The 20,996-nt window shown below is 40.0% G+C and overlaps 1 protein-coding gene across 1 annotated transcript in view; it reads left to right on the plus strand.

Annotated features, from left to right (window-relative positions):
• The window catches only part of B3GLCT (beta 3-glucosyltransferase), a 166,550-nt gene that overhangs the window by 90,574 nt on the left and 54,980 nt on the right, over positions 1–20,996 (plus strand). The window contains exons 9-12 of the mRNA XM_056109793.1: positions 5,045–5,164; positions 7,516–7,585; positions 18,720–18,833; positions 20,820–20,919. Of these exons, the coding sequence (XP_055965768.1) occupies positions 5,045–5,164; positions 7,516–7,585; positions 18,720–18,833; positions 20,820–20,919 (404 nt within the window). The remainder of the gene's footprint in view (positions 1–5,044; positions 5,165–7,515; positions 7,586–18,719; positions 18,834–20,819; positions 20,920–20,996) is intronic.

Here is a 20,996-nt window from a genome sequence, read left to right on the forward strand (position 1 = left end):
GCATGCAATCATGATGCTCATCTGCAAGAGTTTTTTTTTTTTCAGACAGAAACTCAAACTGTTTGCACTGACCCACTTAAAAAGAAAAACTCCCCTCCTCCGGCCCTGGTAACCCAGTGTGTTTGTGTTATTATATTCTTTTACTTATTTTAATAGCATTATTGTCTGTATGCTGTTCACTTGAGAGTGTTTAGGCTAACTTTATTGTCTGGTTTGTGCTCACCTTACATAAGTAAAGATAAGGTTGTATGTTCTCTAATTTGGGGATATAACAACTTTGTATTTCTTAGATTGAAGAGGAAATAGATTCATCCAAATAGGATACTCGGATTAGTTTTATGATTTCAGGGGGGTCTCTCCAGTGGAACTCAGGAGACCTAGCAGTCCCTCCTGATGATTCCTGGCCAACTGGGTTGGGAGTTCAGTGCCGGGGCCAAGAAAGTGTCACTGGGGCCTCCATGCCTGCACCCTGCAATACTCAGGGGATGGTGTGATACCAGGGAATGAAGTAGGTTGGCTGTGTGCAAGGCATACGCCTTAACCTCTGTTAAGCTAGCTCTTCAGCCCCTAATTGTATGCTTTTGAGGTATTTCATTCCCTTCCTTCCTCCCTTTCTTCTCTAGTTTTTTTTTTTTTCTTGGTCTGCTTGGTGTTGGTCACGAAGAAGGGATGTGCAAATCTCACTTAGTAGTGGTGGATCTGACAGTGCCTTCCTGTGGAAATGCCAGCACTTGCTTTTTATACTCGAAGGCCCTGTTAATTAAATGCATGCATGTTGAGATTCCATAAATCTTCTTAGGGAATTTATGTTTATCTCTAAGAATGCTCTATGCTTTTCCATTTGTTTTATTGATTTGAACATTTTCTGTGCAGCCTTTATTTTGGTATTTGCCTCATCCTTCTTTTCCAGATCTTTCTTTCAATTCTTTTGTGTCCTCATCTTTCAGCTGTGTCTCTTTTCAGGAGAACACATTTTTGTTTTTCCTCCTATTTTGAGAAGCATTATCATAAACCAGATGGCAAGCTTATGTTTATGTTGATTATGATTACTTATATGTTTGATTTCTAAACTTACAATTATTTCTTTCATCCAATTTTTTTAAATTTTCATAAATTCTTTTCCTTAGATACGTATTTTTCTATTTTATTCACTGTTTTCCTCTTTTCTGCCTTTTTAAAGTTTATTATTATTTAAGATATTTTAATATGCATTCTTTTTTGTTCGTTTTTATTTTGTGGTGTTCAGCATTTATTTCTGGCTCTGTGCTAAGGAGACCATATGTGGTACCAGGGATCAAACCAGAGTGGGCTGTGTGCAAGGGAAACACCTTATATTCTGTGCTATATTTCTGCCCCTTTAATGTAAATTATTAATATAATTTCTAATTAGTATCCTGAAAATTCCAGAACTTAGAATAATTTAATTCTGATAATATATTGGAAACTTTATTGGTTCCAATGTATAGATCTTTATTGTCCAGTATTTTAAAAAATTTTATTTTAATTTAATTTAATTTTTATAAATTAGCTCAACATATTTGATTACATTTAATATTCAAACACCAGTTCTACCACCATTGTACCTTCTCACCACCATAGTTTGGATATTTCTGTACCTTCCATCCTGAACCCCAATCCCTACCCCGAAGCAGAACCAAAATAATTTAGTGTCCAAGTTGAAATGACATCTGCACTTCTATGTTAATTGCTGTACTGTTCACAGTAGAAAAAATCTGGAAAAAACCTGAGTGCCTGAGAACTGATGACTGGTTAAAGAAACTCTGGTACATGTACACAATGGAGTACTATGTAGCTGTTAGAAAAGATGAAGTCATGAAATTTACATACAAGTGGTACTACATGGAAAGTATCATGCTAAGTGAAATGAGTCAGGTAAAAGAGGGACAGACATAGAAAGATTGCATTCATCTGGGGAATATAAAGTAACAAAATAGGAGATTAATATCCAAGAATAGCCGAGATAAGTACCAGGAGGATTACTCCATGGCTTGGAGGCCAGCAACACATGATCGGGGGAAAAGTCAGCTCAGATAGAGAAGGGAGCACCAAGTAAAGGGTGTTGGGAGGATCCTCCCAGGATGGGAGATGCATGCTGAAAGTAGACTATAGACCAAGCATGATTGCCACTTAATGCCTCTTTTGCAAACCACAGCACCCAAAAGGAGAGAGAGGACAAAAGGGAATGCTCTGCCACAGAGGCAGGGTGGGATAGGGGGGATGGGGGGTGGGAGGGCTACTGGGATCATTGGTGGTGGAGAATGGGCACTGGTGGAGGGATGGGTACTCGATCATTGTATAAATGAAACCCAAGCACAAAAATGTGTAAGTCTACAACTGGTGTTTCACTAATAAAAATTAAAACAAAACAAAAAGATAATTTAGTGTCCAGTATTTTTTGAACCCTGTAACTTATACATCATCATTACTTTATACACCTGACATTGCTATTGCCCATGTTACTTACCAGCTTAACCGTGTATTTGCCAGTATCTTTATTCATTCTTGTTTTCTTTCTTCTAAGACCTTCCACTTGGGGTCATTTTTCTTTCTGAAGTATGTATTTTAGAATTTTGTTTTAGGAAGATATATGTTCTCTGTTTCTTTAATAATATTTCCGGGGATGTGACTGGAGAACAGAGCACATGATTTATATGTGCTGATCCTGGATTGGTCCTCACCACTGCCCAGTCCTGATGCATACTGCGATGTCCCTTGTGGGCCCAAGCACTGCTAGATATGGCTCCTGTAGATAACTAAAATGAATAAATAGTTACTTCAAGTTTGATCTTGAAAAATAGTCACATTGTTTATGAAGCCAACAGTTCTAGTGTGTACAAGGTTTCAGTGAAAGTTAGACAAGAGTTTATTAGATCATTCTAATGAAGAACTGAACTTGGGCGTAGTCTGGCATTTTTCTGAAGGGACTGCTCTGCCAGCCGTAAAGTTGAGATTAAAGAAAGGGAATAATCAACTTTCCACATCAATGTCATAAAAATTATTTAAAAATAGAGTCATCTGAAAACAGAACAATAATTTGCAACAGCAGGATAACTGTATTTTATATATATATACACACACATGTTGTTGTTGTTGATGATGATGATGACAGTTGTTTTTATTTTCAGTTGAATGTTGTTACCACACACTGAGAGGCCACACATCCTGGTCCTGTTTCAACCTTGGTTGGGTGCTCTGGATAATCCTCATTTGAAATCCATCCTTTCTTCCTTCCTTCCTTCCTTCCTTCCTTCCTTCCTTCCTTCCTTCCTTCCTTCCTTCCTCCCTCCCTCCCTCCCTCCCTCCCTCTCTCCCTTCTTTTCTTCCTCCCTCCTTTCCCTTCTCTTACTCCCCCCTCCCCCACATGAAGTGGAGTGCTATGTTGCTAGGGATAGAACTCAGGGTCCCACATGCAAAGCAAGCACTCCAGCTCTTTGAGCTACCTCCACAGTCTCTTGTCAGTCATCAAGGCTTGGAATTTAAAGGAATAGAGGACTTACTTGGGCTTCTGACCCTATTTGCTAACATAGCTGGTTTCCTTGGTTTTCCTATTGTTCTCAAGGTTTTTGGGGTGCTGACAGTGGAACTTGTATAGCCTTGATGATCTAAGTATTGACCTAATATGCCCTTTTATACTAACAAGCTACTGTTTATGCACACACATACAGTGGCACTGACAGGTGTAGGTCTAGCTCCTCCCTTTTAACTGACAATTTTTTTTTGTGGGAGTATCCTGGCACTGCTAAGATGCTGGGGTTTCCTATTTTCCCTAAGACTGCAAATAGTTGTGTCTACATGGTAACAGGTTATATTGAAGTAAAGTAGTTGTATTGAAGTATAGTAGTAACTATTTTATTGAAGTACAATAGTTGCATCTACATGGTAGCAGGTGTTAGTTCTACCTTTCAGGATGGAGCCAGCACAGGATAACTCCTGATGGTTCACCTGGTCCCTGGACAGGAAGAAGCAGTGTTGGCCCAGGTAGGGGAGGTCGGTCAAGTCAGCACACCTAGATTGTAGGAGTTTAAACTGGCTGTGCTGGCTGGCCTAGCTAAGAGTCAGGGTTGGACTGGCTGCAGGGATCACTCAGGTCCCTGATGGGGAACAGACAGAGGAGGGGGGTTCGAAAAAGCAAGGTTTTGTGTTTTTAGTTGTTTTTGTTTTTGATGTATTAAAGGTTTGGGGTAACCTTTCATTAGTAAAATCTATGGGTACCTTGCTTTTGGTTCCAAACTCTCAGAGGACATTTCTAGCTAACTTCTCCCTTCCATATCTCTTCAAGTCTTCAGAGTCACTTTTGATTTTTTATTTACTATTACCTCCAGTCAGAAATGGTGTCACCAGAGTTTACTGGTAGGAACTGTCAGAGATGCCCCTGGGATTCCCTTTTTCCCCTTGGTCTCATTTTGTTTTTTTCTTATTACATGTTGTTCCAGTTTAGCAGTGCACTGAAAATGATTTTTTGAATTTTGGATCATACCCGGTGATGCTCAGGAATCACTCTTGGAGGTCCTTGGGGCACCATATGAGATGCTGGGATTGAACTCAGATCAGCTGCATGCAAGGCAAATGCCCTACTTGCTGTATGATGTATCTGGCCCCTGAAAATGATTTTAAGGATATTTTAGTTTCATATCTGTAGGTGTTTTCATCCAGTCAATTATTCAGAGTATGTAATTGCCATACTGCAGGGAATCAGAATCATGATAATATTTCCTTTCCCTTTTCTCCATGATGTTTCAAATCCCTGAATAGCTTATGACAAATGTGGCATTTTTCAGAAGTTAGAATATTGATTTTTTTCAGTTAACAGTTTTTTATTACTAAAAGATTATGTTGCTTTATATAAAGATCGCTCTTTCATTGAATGAAAAAAAACCCCTTAAAATTGATACGTTTTATTGTCACTGATAGGGTTTAGCTCTCTGTAGAAGGTGGAGTCTGCTTGCCTATGAGATTATTTCTCCTTGGCTACTTATGCTGGTTTCATGCCTTCCTTCATTGACAGTCTTCTTACCTCTGACAGATTGCCCTCTACATCTGGGACAAGGGTGATGGGCAGCCCCTGACGCCAGTGCCTGAATTTTGTACAGATGCTGTGGACACTCTCTGTGCTACCACTTTTCAGTCTTTTCTACCGCGTTGTGTAAGTACTAGAAGGGAAACTTGTAAGTCCCAGGAAAATATTCACGTATATATAACATTGAATTGGCACTTATGCACTAACAAATGTTTTTGTACTGTTTCAACGAATAACAACCCTTGGTAAGGTAAGTAGCACGGTAGGAGGAAAACAGGGATGATCACTGGCACCTGTCACTTCAGAGCTTTCTTGGGGTACAGGCACACCTCATTTTGGGGAGGGGGAGGCCACACCCACTGTGCTCAGGGATCACTCCTAGTGGGACTTGAGGTTCATATGAGACACACCTTGTTTTTATTGTGCTTTACTTTCTCCTACTTTGCAAGGAGATCTCTTTTTACATCTTGAAAGTTTGGGGCAGCTTGGATTGAACAGTTTGTGGGGTACTATATTTTCAGTGCATGTGCTGACTTTGCATATGTTTAATTAAGGTCTGTGCATTATTTTTAAGACACAATGCTGTTGCATGGTGGACTATTGTAGTGCATAGACATAATTTAAATGCACCAGGAAACCAAAATGTATGTGGTACTTTCTTGTGGCTGGACAGGAACCAAGTCCATAGTGTGCCCAAAGTGTCTACCACAGCTCTTTAGAGACTGCATGCCGGGAGCTATTGCTTTTCATGATCATTTAGCTTGTGTCTACTGCAACTTCTGTTTCATTTCTAAAACATGGAAATTTTAGGCACTTTACATTACACTTGAGCCTTTATCCAAATGCATGCCTGTTACCTTTCATTTCCTGACCTTGCTTTGATCTCATGTGAGACTGTCCAGAATTTGGGGGAATGCATGCTCTTGATATGTCAGACCCTGATTCCATCCCCAGGATGAGCCTGAAGAGTCCTGAAACTCACCAAGAGGGTATCAGTGCTCCTCATAAGGGGAAAGTATAGTCACAACCCTCAGATATCCGTTTTTCTCATGCTATTCGCACAGAAGACTTCATATTGCATTTTTTTTATTAGTGAAACACCATGAGGTACAGTTATAGACTTACAAACTTACGTGCTTGGGTTTCAGTTATACAATGATCAAGTACCCATCCCTCCACCAGTGCCCATCCTCCACCACCACGGGTCCCAGCATCCCTCCCATCCCCCGTCCCCCCATCCTACCCTGCTTCTGTGGCAGGGCACTCCCTTTTGTTCTCTCTCTCTCCTTTTGGGTCCTGTGGCTTGCAAGAGAGGCATTGAGTGGCAGTCATGTTTGGTCTATAGTCTACTTTCAGCATGCTTCTCCCATCCTGGGAGGATCCTCCCAACACCTTTATTTGGTGCTCCCTTCTCTATCTGAGCTTCCTTTTCCCCTGGCACATGTGGCTGGCCTCCAAGTCATGGAGCAAAATTCCTGGTACTAATCTCGGCCACTCCTGGGTGTTAGTCTCTGATTTTGTTACTTTATGTTCCCCAGATGCATGTATGTGCTCACATACACTTGCACGGTTGCAATGAGAAAGAAGCTGTAGTGTTTGCAGTTTCTGAAGGGGAAAGCTATCTTTCTAGACATTCTACTTGCTTCTTCTTTCCTACTCTCTGAAGGAATCTGGAGGAATTAACTTAGGAGAACCTGAAGTGCCCTGGCAAAGCTGGGGTTAGGTGTTGCTAGAAACCAGCCCCAGATGATGTGGGAATCCTGATGGAATATTAGTGCAGGCCTAAGACAGGTGGTATAGGGTCAGAATCCTTTCTCTCCAAGAAGTTCATAGATTTGAGTGTAGGTTGTCCATAGATCTGTTTTTCCCTTTTCTCTTGAGTTTACGGCTCCAGGATATCCCCAGGTATTTAAAGTAATACTACCTTCAAGGAGATCAGGGCACAATGAGGTAACCTAGTCTTGTTTGGACAGTAAAGGGGCCATTGAAATCTTTAAAACATCAAAGTTAGTCCAGGTTCATTAATGAGCCATTTATTTTGCACTGAACCATCTCCTTCCTCTCTCCTTTTCTCAAATTCTTCACTGGCTGAAAAAAAGCTAAGGGATGGTAAATCGCGTTATTGGACCACTATGATGTGTTGAATAAATAGTGACAGTAAAGTCAGCTTTACTGGAGACTACGCTTTCCATTTTGTAAAAGAGCTTACTGAAGTTCAGAGAGCTGACAGACTTGTTCAGATGACCCTGAGTGAGTGAGCAAATGGCAGAGCTAGGATCCAGGCCTATGGCTAGCCCATGTCAAAGACCGTATTTGCTGTACTACAGTTTCCTTTTCCCCCAAAGTTTAATACTGGAAGTAGGTGCGATAGCCTTGACATTTGTGGATTTGAACTTTAGAACATGTGAGCACTAGTGTGGATGTCAAGATAAGATAGAGTTGACTCATCTACACATTTTTTTCCTTCTGTCTTTTAGGGAACTCCAGTGAAGAAGGAGGATATTTTTGTTGCCGTTAAAACGTGCAAGAAATTTCATGCTGATCGAAGTATGTTTTGGGTTACCTGTTTTTATTTGTCTTTCAAAATCCAAACCACCTCTCTGAAAAAGTACAAAACAGTTATAACACACTCAGGAGAGGGATAATGGCCCATCTGTTGTTGAAGTGAAATCAGCTAGTTAATCATTCCAGTCACCAAGGGGAATTGATTAAATCAACTTCAGTCATGGAGATTAATTAGAAAGGATGGTTTCCTGTTGAAACATGAGTAGTCACAGCCCTTCTAAATAGTGGATAGAAAAGTATTTTAAATTGGAAGCAGAAACATTACCTGTGTTCTTGATGAGATTATATGAATAAAAATCCATTTTGCAAAACAATATCCTATTATGTTTATGCATAAACTCTGAATTGGATGAAGAACAGTAGAGGGGATTTCCAGATGACAGAATGCCCAAAAAGAATGCCTTATCGAAGACTGTTTCTTCTTTTTGCATTTATTTCAGACATATGAATTGGCATTCTAGAATAAAGAAATGAACTCTCCTGAGTTTACATTAAAAGAAAGGAAAAAGGTAACTTAAAAAAGCTATGGTTTCTTGTTAAGGAAATATGGGCATGCAGATAGAGGTTTTGATTAAGTTTTTGGCATCCTTACAGAATTTTACTAAATAATGGTTATAACAGTTTTAAAAAGGGGCACATTCTATTGAATATAAATAGACATAATTTCTCTTTTCTCCCTGTTCCAAATAGCACTTTCTGAAATTGAAGATTAGATAGTCTTTTGATTTTCTAATTTTAGCACCTTAAAAATTTTTTCCCATGGAAAGACTGTTGATTTCACCAAGGGTGTGATATTATTATTTCTAAGCCAGCTGTCATTTTCACAGGATTGGTGCTAGGGGGAGATTTATTTAGATAATTCATGTGATAATGTGATATTTCTAAATTATATTTTAAAGGCACACATTTTCTAAATAAAGAGCAATAAGACTTGTGATTGTGATATTGTCCAAGGCATTGGCATGAATGAAAACCAGTTTATAATTAGCAATATTTAAAAGCATTTTAACTGGGGACAGAGTGATAGTACAATAGTCAGGGTTCTTGCCTTGCACAAGGTGAACCCAGGTTTGCTTCCTGGCACTACATGTGTTCCTCCGAGTCCCAGCAAGACTAATCTCTGAGCACAGAGTCAGGAGAAGGCCCTCAACCCCACTGAGCATAGTCCTAGAAGCATCTTCACTATAAGCTATCCTGGTTACCTAAGTAGTTTTGTTAAGTTCTAAGTCTTTTTAAACCAATCTAAATTTATACCAGGAATCCTGAAACAGTAAGAATCAGTATAATAATTAATATAAAATTTTGTTGTATCAGGACAAGAGCAATAGTATCATGAGTAAGGTATTTGCCTTGTACATGACTCCAGGTTCGATTCCCCGCATCCCATGTGGTCCCACAAGCACCACCAGGAGTGATTCCTTAGTTTAGAGCCAGGAGTAACCCCTGAGCATTGCTGGATGTGACCCCCAAAGACAAAAACATGAAATAATTAAATTTAAAAAATTGTTTTATCATGCATTTAACCAATTCATAACATTCTCTTGCTTATTTTTTTAAAAACAAAAATCTGTAAGGGTTTTTTTTTCTTTCTTTTTTACTTTCAATTTATTTATTTATTTATTTAATGTAGGAGTATTGCTAGCCACTAGAACCAGACCACCTATTTATTTAGCCATATTAGGCTGATAGAATTAGGCATGAACTCCACCTTACTGCTTTTTTTTTTCTTTTTAATAAATTTATTTATTGAATCACCGTGAGAGCAGTTACAAAGCTTTTGGGTTAAGTCTCAGTCATACAATGATAAAACACCCATCCCTTCTCCAGTGCCCATTTTCCACTACCAAAAACCCCAGTATACCCCCCATCCCACACTCTTCTCCTACCTGTTGGGTACCCGAAAAGGCAACCATAGACAATTTGTTTTCTAAGTGCTGGTTATGAATAACATATGATATCACATGGCCACAGTAGTGGCTGTGCAATTTTGGAATTCCAAAATTTTAACAATTAAAACGGAGGGATTTCTGCCCAAACCTGCTGGGTTCTGAGATTTGTTCCTGAGTCTCTGGGATCATGGCCATTAAGCAACTTGATCAGGAGCCAGAGGGGCCGTTCGTGGGTGGCGACTTGGGGTCTTGTTGGGGCGGGGAGGAAAGGGCCAGCCTCACCCCCCATCCCATGAGGTCCCGTGTCTCTTGTCACTGCAGGCCCAAACCTGACTGCCCAGTGGCCTCTGGAGGATGGTGGCCACCAAGCCGCCAGGGGGAACAGGCCAAGGGATGAAACTTATTCCCACCTGGGATGGCCCTGTGCCAATAATCACTATGGGTACCAGATGCATCTCTGCCAGAAGCTGCTGGGTTCTAAGATTTGTTTCTGTGTCTCTGGGACCATGGCCTTCAAGCAGTTTGATTAGGAACCAGAGAGGCCTTGCCTCCAATTATATAGCTGAGCCAGAGGTGGTTTGTGGGTGTGTCTCCCACATACCTAACTTTTGGCCGTTTACTTTCTTGGTAAACTTGGCCCGAAGTTGTTGGGGTCTGGCCAGAGGCACAGCAGCAATTTTTGGGTATCTTGAAGTCTGAAGGCACTATCAGGCTGCTGATGCACTCGCCTCACAGGTACAGATTGACCTGCTGGCGTCACCATACCCCCAAGGTTTTTTTTTCTTTTATAAATATTTTATTAAAATGTATCAAGGAAAATGAGTTGTGTTGCCTTTTCTTTTTAGTTTTATGAGTAAGAAGATTTATTTTACTTGTAGAGTCTTGTAGAAAGTAGAAAGAATCCTTTTTACTTGTAAAAAGATCTTGAAGCTCTACTTAGAGTAAAAATCTTTTAAATAATATTAACATTAAGAATAGTGGGTGGCACAGCACCCAAAAGGAGAGAGAGAACAAAAGGGAGTTCCCTGACACAGAGGCAGGGTGGGATGGGGGGTGCGGGGGTGGGATTGGTGGGGGTAGAGAATCGGCACTGGTGGAGGGATGGGTGCTTGATCATTGTATAACTGAAACCCAAGCACAAAAACTTGTAAGTCTACAACTGTACTTCATGGTGTTTCACTAATAAAAAAAATAAATAAAAAGAATAGTGGGTGGCAGTTGGCAGGGTTGAGATGATAATTTCTCCTGAAATACATTTTTCAAGTGACAAAAATAAGGGACTAATCCTATTGTATTTATCATATTCCACTGAAATGAAAAATGTTTAATTTTGATGTATTAATCTTGAATTTGAAAGTCCTCCATACATGCATGTTCCTATTTTGCTCATACAAACTTTGCTGGTAAAGGTAAAGGCCCTCCCGTTGATCGTCGATTTGCTCGAGCGGGCCCAATAACGTCTCCATTGGAGACTTTGTTGTTACTGTGTCTGGTATACTGAATACTCTCGGTAGCTTGCCGGGCTCTCCTAGAGGGGCGGAGGAATTGAACTCGGGTCGGCCATGTTGGCCGCTTGTAAGGTGAACACCCTACCCGCTGTGCTATCGCTCCAGCACTAACTTTTGTTGCTTGTGTTGCTTCTGGTTCGAAAGTGCTTTTAGTCATTAAGGGTGTGTCTCACTGTATCCTTAATCTTGAATAATCTAATTTATTGCTCTTTATTTTGTATAAGGTTTAATAAAATTTCTAAATAGCCATAAAATGCTTTTATATTTAGGTTTTGAGCCAAAGGTCTTTAAAAATTACAGTCTGGGCTGGAAAGATAGTACAGCGAGTAAGGTGCTGGCCCTGCATGTGACCAACCCATATGATGTATTGTATTAGTTAAAATTACAAGTAGATGTATTAGTTAAAATTACAAGACCCCATCGAGTGAGCCTTGAGTGCTGAGCACCATTGGGAGGGCACCCCAAAAACAAAATAAAAAAATCTTAAAAACTTGTTAGGAGCATTCAAAACAAACGTCAGATTTACTGAAGTGGGGGACAGGGAGGAGTGGATTGAATGGTGGGTATTGGTACTTGGTGATGGACTTGGAAATGTACGATCTTGTGAATGAACATTACCTCAATAATAAGATATTAACAACAAGCAGTGTTCCTAGCACTAAATATACTGATTTGCTCCTCGCAGTTTGGATGTGAGTATTGAAGTATGAAACGCAAAAGTTTTAGGAAGTTTTTATAGTTAAGTGTCTGTAGCAAAACATCATTAAAGGTGGACCTTTTTAAAATTATTATTCTTAAAAAATGATCTTAAAGCATCAGGATTTTAGGGATTTCGATATTCCTTTTGCTTGAGGATATATGTGAAGGGGGCCAGTCTCCTTTTAGATGTCTGGTCTGGCTACCAGCAGACCCAGTAGATGGTCAGGGTCACGGTCCTCCTGTTGTTTATCAATTTGCTCAAGCGGGCCCAGTAACGTCTCCATTGGAGACTTTGTTGTTACTGTGTTTGGCATATCGAATACATCATGGGGAGCTTGCCAGGCTTTGCCATGCGGGCAAGATACTCTCAGTAGCTTGCCGGGCTCTCCGAGAGGGGCGGAGGAATCGAACTCGTGTCGGCCATATTGGCTGCATGCAAGGCAAACGCCCTACCGCTGTGCTATCGCTCCAGCCCACCCAGTAGATGTATTAGTTAAAATTATAGGACCCCCATTAGCACTAATAATGTTCCTTTGTTTTTGTCTTTACACTTCTTGGTGCGTGTTTTCTCATATAATCTTATGTTGATAGTTTATCCTTGTGATATATATAATAATTACCTCTCTTTGCTTGCTGTGATACAGAGTATATGACAGGCTTGTCCCTAATTCTTGGATTGTAGAGTAGGGAGGCAGGATATGTGCTTTCTGGTTCCTCATTCTTGCTCTCCCAGTGGAGTCATTCTGAATTCTCTTGGATTTTTGTCTTGTAGCTTTCCTTGAAGTCTTAGAGACCTAACACTTGATAAACAGTTTTTGAGATTCATGCTGTCACTCTGCTTGGCTCAGGTCAGTTTGACTTGGCTCAAGGCTGTGAAAAGCCTTTTTATACTTAATAGCAATGCGAATCATAAGGTGTTGAAATCCATAGATGATCTAAAATATACATTCAGGATGGGAGTTTATATCCCATCTCTGTCCAAACACATTGATGGTTCAGCAGAATACATGAACTCTTTTTTTTCCCTCTCATGTTTTATTTTCTGGGCATTTGTGGTACAATTCCTTGAAATGGAAAAGGCCAAATAGCAGTGAAGGAAAAAATAGCAACAACATTGTGTTTCTCTTTGAAACACAGAGAGTCTGCACAGTCTCATAGAGATGCTGCAGAGGACTTACCTGGTGGCGGGTTCTCACTTATGGGGGTGCTGCTGTAGTACTGAGTAGAAGAAGACACAGTAAAGCCCCACTCAGGCTCCTTAGAACACCTGTCCCTTCCAGGATGAGGGTGAGGGATGGGACATTCTGCACAAGACCAGAAAGTAGACATTGAATTGATAATAAGACCAAGTTCCAAAATTTCTTGAAGTTAGATCACATGGACCAGAGAGAGAAGAGGGGTGTGGGTTCTTCTCCTGCATGTGACTGACGCTGGTTTGATCACTGGCTCTGTATATATATCTCCCAAGTGTCCCTAAGAGTGATCCCTGAGGACATGGCCAGGAGTAAGCCTTTAGCACCACTGGGTGTATACCCAATCCTCACCCCCCAAATCTATCTATATTATATTTTTAAAAATTGTATAAAGAGCCTAACTGGATATTTATCTTTCTATGTGTCTTGATTCTGGTTTAAAAGAAATACATCAACACTTCGGACACAGGAGAAATACATTTTATTTTTTGGCTTAAGTTAGTTATACTCAATGACACCAGTAAAATAGCAAGACTCCCTGCAAAAAAAGTATTTAAAGTTTTAAAAAAACTAAAAAATCAAACGTTGTTAAGTGCTGGATTGGCCTAGCATGTGCAATTATATTGAAGCAAGAAAATGCGCTCTAGAGCTTTAATATTCAAGTCTACCACTTCCTTTTGGGGTGTATGTTTTTCTTTGTGAGCTGTCAGTGAATGTGAAGAATTCCCATTGCCTTGTTCAGCCATGCAGTTTCTGAGCATGTGTCTGCTATCTCCAGGCAACCACTGGTTGTGTTCTTCAAATGGGTTCTGAGATGCACCTTGCTTGCCATCTTCCTCTAGTTAAGGAAGTTAAATGACTGTTGCTCAGCCTTTAGTTCCTTTCGACTGCTCCCTGAGCTCCTAAAAGGAAACACTTTAGTCCTTTCCAATTAATACACGAACCCTTTCTTGTTGGCTTACTGCAGTGATCTTGTCTAGAGCAGACAAATCTGGACAAATTTATAAAAATGTGTGTTGTGGTGGTTCTTTGCCTCTTCTCTTTGCTTAGAGAGGCTTGCAGGTTTACTGGGATTAAAAACAAGTGGAAGGCCATGCCCTGTGATAAAGAAAGTGATTAATTAATTATTTTTTTAACAATTTATTTATTTATTTTGCTTTTTTGGGGGATCATACCCGGCGATGCATGGGGGCTACTCCTGGCTCATGCACTCAGGAATCACCCCTGGCGGTACTTGGGAACCATGTGGGATGCTGGAAATCGAACGCAGGTCTGCCTCATGCAAGGCAAACGTCCTACTTGCTGTACTGTCACTCCAGCCCCGAAGTGATTCATTTATTGAAGAGGAAAAGAGTTGGGTATTAATTAGTTCAGGTCTCCTGTGACAGCTGAACAGCTGAAGATATTCCTGATTGCTCAGAAAGGTGGTTTCAAATCAGCCAGCAGGGATGTCTTTCAGCCCTCCCAATGCCCTTTTAAAATCAAGCTTTACAGTGCAGTGCTGGTGTCTATCTCTGCAATCCTTGCTGCAGAAGAGAAAAGCAACCTGATGTAATGACTTTTGATTTGCATACTGAGACCAAAGAAAAGGTCCATATGTCAATTCAAAAGAGCAGATCCCTTAACATTAGAAGGATCATTCATTTTTGATTGTTTGGTAGTGTTGGTACACTATCCATTCAAGTGTCAGATCCGTTTTCATTTGTAATCAGAGTTTTGCAGGCACGTTCACCAGGGAAAGAAATGTGAGTACCAGTGCCACAGTGCCTCATAGGGAGGCATCTGCTTTGCGGCTGCAAAGCCATGTGGAAGAGGCAGGTCATTTGGTATGGTGGAGTTTATTGTTTGTTTTTTAACAATACAGTGTTCACTTTGCTCTAGTTTTACTAATCTTCCAGCCAATTTTCTTGAATATTGCATTCACTGTTTTATTATGTGGTAGAAAGTATGATTCTCTTTGTTAGAAATGAAATAATGGATCATGTAGCTATATTAAAATATATTCTCAAAGTTCAGTATCTTTAGGAATACAGTCCCTCAATATAAACTGTCACTGTCACTGTCACTGTCCTCCCATTGTTCATCGATTTACTCGAGCGAGCCCAGTAATTTCACCATTGTGACTTGTTGTTACTGTGTTTGGCATATCGAATACATCATGGGTAGCTTGCCAGGCTTTGCCATGTGGACGAGATACTCTTTTTTTTTTATTTATTTATTTATTTATTTATTTTTTATTTATTGAATCACTGTGGGAAAGGTTACAAAGCTTTCAGGTTTATGTCTCAGTCATGCAAATATCAAACACATTTCCCTTTACCAATACTTATTTTTTCCCATGAAGAACCCCAATAAAACCCCACCCCCCACCCCTCCCCGTCCCTGTGAGGCAGATGAATTCTAGTTAACACTCTATCCGCTTTGATTAGATTGTTTCAATAAAAGACTCACCACTATTATTTAGTTTACCCCCCCCCCCCCCCCCCAAATCAGACATGCTGAAAAAGCATTGTGAAGTGATTTGCTTTCTACAGCTGGGTTCAAGAATTAAATGTTGGTTTTGGATTTCTGCTCTTTTACCTATTGACCCTGGAAGTATTTCTACTGAAAGTCAGATAGTTAAGAAATTGGTTTCTGTGTTCTGGAGTCGTGGCCGTGCTGGAGAGCCGCTCGTTGGGGGCAACTGGTGGCCTCGGTAGGGCGTGAAGGGCGGAGCGAAACGCCCCCCTTCCCATGAGGTTTTAGTCGCCCCCACACTCCCGGCTCATACCTGCTGTCCACAAGGCTCCCATGTGGCCGCCATCTTTCTTTCCAGAGAGGAGAGGGCGAATGGGGCAACACCCTTTCCCCTCCGGCAGACTTGATGGGCTGGATCAACGCATAGTCCGTTCACTTTTCTGCTCCAAGCTGCTGGGTTCTGCATTAAGTCCTTGTGCTTCTGGGGCCATGGCCGTGCTGGAGAGCCGCTCGCGGGGGGCGACTTGTGACCTCGGTAGGGCGTGAAGGACGGACCGGAACGCCCCCCGACCCATGAGGTTTTAGTCGCCCCCACTCCCCCGGCTCATACCTGCTGTCCACAAGGCTCCCATGTGGCCGCCATCTTTCTTTCCAGAGAGGAGAGGGTGAATGGGGCAACACCCTTTCCCCTCCGGCAGACTTGATGGCCTGGGTCAATGCATAGTCCGTTCACTTTTCTGCTCCAAGCTGCTGGGTTCTGCATTAAGTCCTTGTGCTTCTGGGGCCGTGGCTGTGCTGGAGAGCCGCTCGTGGGGGGCAACTGGTGACCTCGGTAGGGCGTGAAGTGGACGAGATACTCTTGGTAGCTTGCCAGGCTCTCCGAGAAGGCAGAGGAATCGAACCCGGGTCGACCAGGTTGGCCACATGCAAGGCAGATGCTTTACTGCTGTGCTATCGCTCCAGCCCAATATAAACTATTCCAATAAATTATAGAGTGAATTCTATTAAGAATCTAGCAGTGTTAAAACATTGAACAGTGCTTTTAAAATTTTAAGCGATTTAGAATCAACCTCAATTGAAAATAAAGCCTTCACCAGATATTGTGTAGAATCCTTAGCCTTTAGGTTTTTGTGCAGCTGAGAGAGCCAACAAATGCACAGGAACAGATAAGGGAACAGATGATAGAAAGTCTTGAATGCCTTTGGTATTATAGAATCATAATATCTTTCTACAGTAAAATGATTCTATTTTAAAGTGATTGGTGATGATGGTAGTAGTTTTGTATCAAAGGATGAATTGCCATTACACATGAAACCATCTCTAAAGCTAGTTGTGAAAGTAGCTGCGGGCCTTTTGTTGGGGTTCCTGCAAAATTCAGTTCTCATTCAATTATTCATTGACCCACAAGCCAGGCTCTGTGTGAGGCATTGGCCACCAACAAATCATCCGTAACTTTATCTTTAGTGAAAGTTCTGATTCAGTGGCTTCACACTAAAATTTGAAGCATGGAGTTAGGGATAGGTAAGAGCTAACTCATACTTGATTTTAATTTCCTTTAAAGTAGCAAATTGAAGAGAAACATCTGTGTTGTTTAATAAAGCTTTGAGAACAAACAGAAATCTAAAGACTGCACAAAACACAAGTGCAGTTTGCAGCTTGCAGAACTGAGTCCTGGGGACTGAGGAAAATACCTGACCTTGCTCACAGCTTTTCCCAGATTTATGCAGTGGAATACAGTTTACCCAAGAGACTGAGCATTTATTTAGCAGCTTCATGCTGCAGGGAGCCCTTTCTGGGATAAGTTCTCCTGCTTATTATATGCAAAGCAATTTGCCACTGTGGTGCCAAGGTTAAGACTTCTGTTGTGCTGGAATTTGGAAGCAGAACAGAGCAAGAATTTTTTTTCTGTTCTTTTGTCTTCACTCACCCCCTAGCAACCTAGTCTATTACTTAATGCATTTTTGTCTATTTTGCCTAAAAGCAGTCCTTATAACTTTATCTTTCTATGGTTGTAGAATATTATATTTTAATGTCTCAACACGTTATTTAATAAACTAAGGTATGTAATTTGGAGACAATTACAATAAATGTCCAGAATTCTTGAGATTTTTTTCTTTCTTAAAAGCAAGTAGATAAGTACTTTGGAATGGTGCTTTTTATACTTTAAACCTATGACCTGTCTGAGTTTGACTCTACTTGAGTTGCATTGCTAAATGCTTAATTTTGCTACTTCATTGACAGTTCTTGCATATAATTTATTTTGATATGAGTTGGGGAAAAGGAAAAGATAAATAATGTAATAAAATATCAATATACCAACTTGAAGATGTGATTCGTCAGATTTAGTCTTACGTTTACAAAGTATAAAATCTACAAATGGTGATCTTTTCTAATAGCAGAAACCCACTGTTCTTAATATGCAGACAGTGACCTTAAATTTAAGTGTAGAAGAAAATAATTACTCTGCAAGTTGATTAAGCAAGTTGAAATTAAATCGTGATCAGGGCGGAATTCTTTGTGTCAGGCTGCGGAGACCTTTGAGCATTCCTGCCTACAATACAGAAAACCAGGAAAGTTTTTGTGTTTGTGTTCGTTGAGTTAAGACAGTTCATCTGTTAAGAGTCTCAAATTGGATTCTGAATGATATTTTTGGTACATTTTTCAAAAGTGCAACACAATATGTTATCATGTTCTCAGTTGCAGGATGATGCTCTTTTCATACAGGTGGGCCTGTTGGAATCATTGAGTGTTGTGTGTGTGTGTGTGTGTGTGTGTGTGTGTGTGTGTGTGTGTGTTGGGGGAGGGAGGGAATGGGGAGTTTTATTGAATCTCTCTTTCATGATCACTCCTTGTGCACAAAACAAGTTTACATCTTGGCCAGAACCACAAAGACTGTTCTCATCCTTAGAAGTCTCCTGCTTATTGTATGCAAAGTTATAGAGTGAATTCTATTAAGAATCTAGCAATGTTAAAACATCGAACTTTCCCACTTCCCTAAAAGGCACCTAAAAACCCCACTTGTGACTTTTAAGTGAGATTGGGGAAAGAGAAAAATCAGTTAAAATTAAGCACAGCAGTGTAATCGGACTAGAAATAGAACCATTATATGAAAGTAAATGTATCTTCACCAGGAAGAAGTGCCTGGCTCTGTGGTATATTATGTATATTAAAATCGAGGGTTAGTTCATGTGCTGCCATCTGTAACCCACCCCTGCATTTCTCAGGGTAGAAAAGCAAGCTCTGAGTCTAGAAACATTTGGATAATCAAAAGTCATGGTGTTTTCCATCTTTAGGTCATTTTGCTGCCCTTTTGAGATTTCAAGCTTACTTCATAGCTGTACCAGTTATATTTCCTCTCTGTTTGTTTCAGTCCCCATCGTGAAGCAGACTTGGGAACATCAGGCTAGACTCATTGAGTACTATAGTGATTACGCAGAAAGTTCCATTCCGACGGTAGACTTGGGAGTTCCTAACACAGAGAGAGGTGAGTTCTGAATTCTTACCACTTCTCTGATTCAAAATGTCCTGTTAATCTAGAAAGTTGACATAGCACAGCGGTAGGGCGTTTGCCTTGCACGCAGCCGACATGGCTGACCCGAGTTCGATTCCTCCGCCCCTCTCGGAGAGACCGGCAAGCTACTGAGAGTATCTCGCCCACATGGCAGAGCCTGGCAAGCTCCCCGTGACGTATTCGATATGCCAGACACAGTAACAACAAAGTCTCCAATGGAGATGTTACTGGGCCCCCTCGAGCAAATCGATGAACAACGGGAGGGCCTTTACTTACTTACTTTATTATAGTATGATCTTGCCTTATGTATTTTTCTTTCCTTCCCTCCCAACCTCAGACTCATAATATTTCCTTCCCTCCCAACCTTCATAATATTATAATTATTATTATTATCACTGGTATTTGTGGTGCTGAGGCTTGACCCAAGGCCTGATACCTGCCAGACTGTAAGACAAGTAACTCTAATGCTGAGCCACATACCAGGTCCCTTTTCATCTTAATTTTGATCCTCTCTTCCCACCATGTATTTTCTTTAGTTTTCTGGTTCTCCAAATCCTTTTGGAAATAGAAAAGTAAAAGCAATAAGATGATTATCTTTTCGTAGCAAGTACCATTTTGATTAATTTGGGATGGTGTCATTCATCTTACAGTGAATGACAGTGTAGAATAAATACCTTACAGGATAGAATCATGTATGCTATTTCTATAATTACCAATATTTTTGATAAGATGAAGTATTTTTAAGTATTTTACTGAGTCTGTTACTGTCTGTTTCGGGAAAGAAAGGTCACAGACTGATTTTTTAAAAGTTGTTCTTTATAGATTTCAACTTAGGTTGACTTTAAGAATCATTTATGCATGTACTTCTTAATTTGATTTTTTTTTGTTTTCAGTGTGATCTAATTATTGCTCATATTTGTCTTCTAACTAATTCCAAGAGGACTTTGAGATGCCTTTTAAAACTCCATACCATAATGGTTAAAAATAAATAAAAAGATGAGGAATATAGAGAAAATAAATATCAAATTGACCAGCAGTAATGATTAATGTTTAGTATAATTATGTCATCAAATATGAAATGAGCATATTTCACTACATTTCTCCTTCCAAACATTTTTTTTCTTCTAACACCCAGCATTTTCTATTGAAATATAGTCATTTATCTGTTGGCATCCAAAGACTCTAACTCCATCTTTATTTAACGTTGTGTCTCTAGTGTAAATTCTAAAACCTGCCACAGGATCTAGCATATCAGAAGCTTACTAGCAAACATTTATGAAATCATTGAATGAAAGTGTAATCTATTTTTTGCACCTTTGCTTCTATATGATTGCAGTGCTTGAAATTCTAACAGTTTCTTCAGAATGAATATCTTTAAGAAATTATGTCATCTTTCTGTAATTTCTTTGGGACTTAAAATGTTATTATGTAGAATTTCTTTCACGTTAACTGTCTGACCTTGTGTAATTCCTTTCATTTTGAAGTCTCCATTTCCTCCTGTGTGAAGTGAGTCATTTGTTTTTTATGATATCTTAAATTTCTTACTGGTTCATTATGAAATTCACTGTAGCACTGTCCTACCATTGTTCATAAATTTGTTCGAATGGGCCCAGTAACATCTCCATTGTGAGACTTTGTTGTTACTGTGTTTGGCATATTGAACACATCACGGGTAGCTTGCCTTGGTAGCTTGCTGGGCTCTCTGAGAGGGGTGGAGTAATAGAACTTGGGTCGACTAGGTTGGCTACATGCGAGGCAACTGCCCTACCCGCTGTCCTATTGCTCCAGCACTTTTTAGAAAAGGTTAATTAAAATTTTTCAAATTAAAAGGGTATTTTCAACATTTAGGACTTTTACTTATAGCACTTCGAATTTAAATAAAATGTTTAAAAATGAACTATGTATTTTAAAGAAAATAACACATTGTAAGGGGTTTTTTTTTTTCCTTGCCTTTCTTAGGTCATTGTGGAAAGACATTTGCCATTTTGGAAAGGTTTTTGAATTATAGCCATGACAAAATTCCATGGTTAGTCATTGTGGATGATGACACGTTAATAAGGTAAGGTTATTTTCATCCTGTAATGCCTTTAAATCCTATCATATTCAATTTTAAAACACTTCAGGAGTAGAGAGATG

This window comes from Sorex fumeus, unplaced genomic scaffold, assembly GCF_029834395.1.
Source record: "Sorex fumeus unplaced genomic scaffold, SorFum_2.1 ptg000008l, whole genome shotgun sequence".
Lineage (NCBI taxonomy): Eukaryota > Metazoa > Chordata > Mammalia > Eulipotyphla > Soricidae > Sorex > Sorex fumeus.